At 41.0% G+C, this 4,399-nt stretch overlaps 2 protein-coding genes across 2 annotated transcripts in view; one reads left to right on the top strand and one right to left on the bottom strand.

Moving 5' to 3' along the window:
* The window catches only part of SARC_05457 (hypothetical protein), a gene marked incomplete at its 5' end in the record, with an annotated part of 2,072 nt that extends 1,829 nt beyond the window's left edge, over positions 1-243 (bottom strand). Inside the window, one exon of the mRNA XM_014300677.1 lies at positions 16-243. Coding sequence (XP_014156152.1) covers positions 16-243 — 228 coding nt within the window. The remainder of the gene's footprint in view (positions 1-15) is intronic.
* Positions 244-3,298: 3,055 nt separating this feature from the next.
* The window catches only part of SARC_05456 (hypothetical protein), a 10,945-nt gene continuing 9,844 nt past the window's right edge, over positions 3,299-4,399 (top strand). Inside the window, exon 1 of the mRNA XM_014300676.1 lies at positions 3,299-3,996. Coding sequence (XP_014156151.1) covers positions 3,543-3,996 — 454 coding nt within the window. The 5' untranslated portion in view covers positions 3,299-3,542. The remainder of the gene's footprint in view (positions 3,997-4,399) is intronic.

The raw sequence follows: 4,399 nt of genomic DNA, 5'->3' as shown, positions 1-4,399 counted from the left end.
GTCCGTTTAACATACTGCATCACAAGCGGCCTTGATACGCAGCACAGCCTCTTCTCTGGAGACGACTGACTTTCCCTTGGTATGTCCGCATCGTTTAGGGGAGACCTGCGCGTTTGTGTCAATATGAGAAAGTGCACGCGTTACTGGTGCCACAAGCCGTTCACTGAAACCGTTGAATGAGCCCAGGGTCCATACGGTTGAATGAGCCCAGGGTTCATACGGTTGAATGAGCCCAGGGTTCATACGGTTGAATGAGCCCAGGGTTCATACGGATGAATGAGCCCAGGGTTCATACGGTTGCATGAGCCCAGGTTTCATACGGTTGAATGAGCCCAGGGTTCATACCGTTGAATGAGCCCAGGGTTCACACGGTTGAATGAGCCCAGGGTTCATACCGTTGAATGAGCCCAGGTTTCATACAAGACTCGTACATCAGCAAGTGACATTTATTAGGACACGGCTAATAAACAGATGAGGCCAGCAACACATGTTCGAGGGCAGTAGTTCGAACGATAGCACACCACAGTCGCTACACATCTGAGAGGGGTTACCTGGTCCTCTAGCATGATCCCTGCGAATCCTGCCTGTGCGTACGCCCGTATCGTCCTCTTGACATTGATTGCATTGCCGTAGCCCTATGTTTATCCAAGAAAGTACAATCGGGCACGCTATCAATCCGAGGAAGTGTAGTATGAAGTACATTAATGTGATACACAGCAGTACGGGGTTGATTACAGTGAGATGTAGTCAATTTGAAGGCATGACGATTAAATAAACTGTTGTCCCCAATCTTAAGCAATACAGGTGTACGCTTCAAATCCACAGAAATGTTGTGCACAGCAACGAATATGTATTTACATACAGTATCGCCATCTCCGATGACTGGAATTTTGACTCGGCTGCATATGTTAGTACCGGTGGTGACCATTTCATTCATTGAGATCTAAGAAAAGGTTAATTGAATGGATTGAGATCATATACACTACGCCCGATACGTGCAATAACCTTGAAATAGGATCACGCAACATGATGAGAAAATAGATTTGGTCAACAGAATAGTACTATTCATATACCAAAGGTGAGCCATAGCCTTATACAAGAGACAATAGTAGGCTATGGGTGAGCGGTCGAATAATTATATATATATATATATATATTTATATATAGCAATGAACATGTATAATTTTTTATCATATTGAAAGTAAAGTGCACTGACAGGAGAATATAATACACCAAGTGAGTGAAAATCATACACAAAAGATAAGAGCTTGAATAAACATATATACTATTCATCGCATTGAACATGTATAAGTATTTAGCACATTGAAAATAAAGTGCACTGACATGGGAATACATTGCAGCAGATGAGTGGCAAATATGAAGCAAACGTAAGCGCCTGAATAAATATACGTAACTGTTTATCGCAATGAACATGGATAATTATTTATCACATTGAAAGTAAAGTGCACTGAAAAGAGAATATAAGACACCAAGTGAGTGGAAATCATACACAAAAGGTAAACGCTTGAATAAACATACATACTATTCGTCACATTGAACATGTTTAAGTATTTATCACATTGAAAATAAAGTGCACTGACAAGAGAATATAATACACCAAGTGAGTGGAAATCATACACAAAAGGTAAGCGCTTGAATAAACATACATACTATTCATCGCACTGAACATGTATAAGTATTTATCACAAAAATAAAGTGCACTGACAAGGGAATACATTGTAGCAGATGAGTGGCAAATATGCACCAAACGTAAGCGCCTGACTAAATATACGTAACTGTTTATCGCATTGAACATGAATTTCAGTGACAAGGGAATGTATTTCAGTAGAAAAGTAGGGTTTTTTTCTCACCTGTTGTGTATCGGGAAGCCCTAGTAGAGAGGCGCTAACACCAAAACCGCTCATGAAAGTTAACTGCGCAGAATACATTTATTAGTGAAATCGCGTGGAGCTTTGTTAGAACAGAGTCTAATAACACTGTTGTTTACTAAGTATCTCGACTGCACATCGATCATTGTGGAAGGCTGTCATAGGTCAAGATATGTAGCGGTAAACGAGTGTATATACGCTGTATGGTCAGAGATCGATGCACGAAGACTCATCGTCATAGTACGGGGTTTCTGATGAGACCGGTAAAGCCTAGAGCTTAATTTGTTCTATATCTAATTAAATACCCCCACCCCCCCTCCCCCTTCTCAACAGAGAAACTATGATAGTTCTTACGTATGTGTGCTGGTAGTGTTCAATCAAGTCGAAATCAGACACCGCAACTTGGGGTCTGCATTGCCTACCGGAAGGTGAAGTTCAAATTCTAGAGATCTATCAACAGGGTTATGAAATGGTAACCCGCAGTGATAAAACAAAAATAATGTATTAGGAGAGATAGGTATACGGAATGTACAAGGTAGGCAGTATGCACACGTTTAAATGACCAATAATTGTGCGATGCGCGTGTTCTGGCGAACATATGTGAAGACGCAAAAGTGACAACATACATATATATTACCTACTACACAAGTCCGCTACACAGTATTGTCAATGTTTAATAACGCAATACCGTACTCTGATATAAGCAGTGCACTGGTGATGGGCCTCGGCAAACAAATTACACGACTCTGCCACACACACAAATAACTTAACTTCCGCCACTAAATCATCGATATCCAGGCACCTCTAAACCTTGACCATGTTCGGACTACCGTTAAACTCAAACAACTATACGAAAAACAATCACGATAAATGATACCGTTCATTACCAAACTAGTGTAGATTAGTCATTTCAGGGTAAGATTCGTATGTAGTTGAGCACCAGACTTGCCTCGAACCCCTCGCGCTCGATCAACCCAGCGCTCAATGCATCGAAACAGCAGGGCATTCCCATGGCCTTCTTATTCTTCTCAGCATCCGCCAGCAAAGCCCTTAGTTTGCCGGCGGGCGTTTTCGAACCTCTTTCGCCTGACATGGTATCTGAAGTAGTCCCAGAGATAGTACTCTCTATGTACAAGGTTTGACTGTATCTGAACTATATGATGCGGCATTGTGGATATGTATTATAATAAATACATATTCACACAAACCATACGAAGAGTGAATTGCATATTGTATTCATGTACTTGTCATTTTGATGTCAACTACTTCTGTGTCATGTATATTTGTTATGACACCGTATGGTGCACCTGTCCTTTTTTCCAGAGGACAGGGTCTCATAACACCTCGTGTGGTTCAGGTGAAACACTGTGACTGAGAGTCTTTGAGAGAAACACACCACAAGACAACAAGAAATGCGCGGCAACTTCAACTTCCACTTTAGTCCGTGCAACTGTACGTATGTAAATACAGCCATCTGCCTATATGTACACTAGTTCTATCTGTGTAAGTCGTATGTAGCAAGGCGTATTGACGTATCGGACACTTGCACCCAGACGGCCAACCTAAACCTATGCGCATACAGCTGTAGGCTACGATTGGGTGAGCCGGTCTACAGTCCTCACACTTCTGTGTTATAAATACAAACGCTTCACTATGGGGACACACACACTAATCGCCCGAGGGGCAAGCATGGCTAAGGCTTCGACAAAATGTGCGTTACCATACATAAAGAGCGCTACAGCAACAAGGATAGCTAAGACTACTACACTTGGAAATGTGACCGTACGTTACGCATCAGCCACCGCAGCAGCGGCTGATGTCAAACAAGCCACTCGTAAGGCTGCACGTTCAACTGCACGTTCAGCCGAGGCCCAGGCAAGCCGGGACCTAACTAGAAATAGACACGTGACCGAGTCACATGTAGCACTCCAGGGTGTACGTTTAGGGTATAGTCGGAAGGGGGAAGAACAACAAGTGCTTGTGTCTTCACATCCACCTATGAAGGTTTATAATTTGCAGACCCAGGTGCTCACACACACGCTCGTAAAACAGTTGCGAACGGAATTGCGTGCAAATAATCTGGACACGGATGGCACACGTGTCATAGGTAAGTGTAGGAGATGGTTTGTTCGAATGTCAATGTACATACTGTATAGTATATATACATACTTATATATATATATTATATATACATACATACATACATACATACATTCATACATACATACATACATACATACATACATACAAACATACAAACATACAAACACACACACACACATATATATATAAAACAGAAATAGAAATCATAGACATCGACATCGACATCGACACACACACACACACACACACACATATATATAAAACAGAAATAGAAATCATAGATATCGACATCGATATCGACATACACACACACACACACATATATATATTTATATATAAAGATATATATATATATATATATATATAGTATANATATATAATATATAATATATATTATTATACATATA

This window comes from Sphaeroforma arctica, assembly GCF_001186125.1.
Source record: "Sphaeroforma arctica JP610 unplaced genomic scaffold supercont1.349, whole genome shotgun sequence".
NCBI lineage: Eukaryota > Ichthyosporea > Ichthyophonida > Sphaeroforma > Sphaeroforma arctica.
Note: the sequence above shows the minus strand (reverse complement) of the source record. Positions and strands in the feature narration are given on the sequence as shown.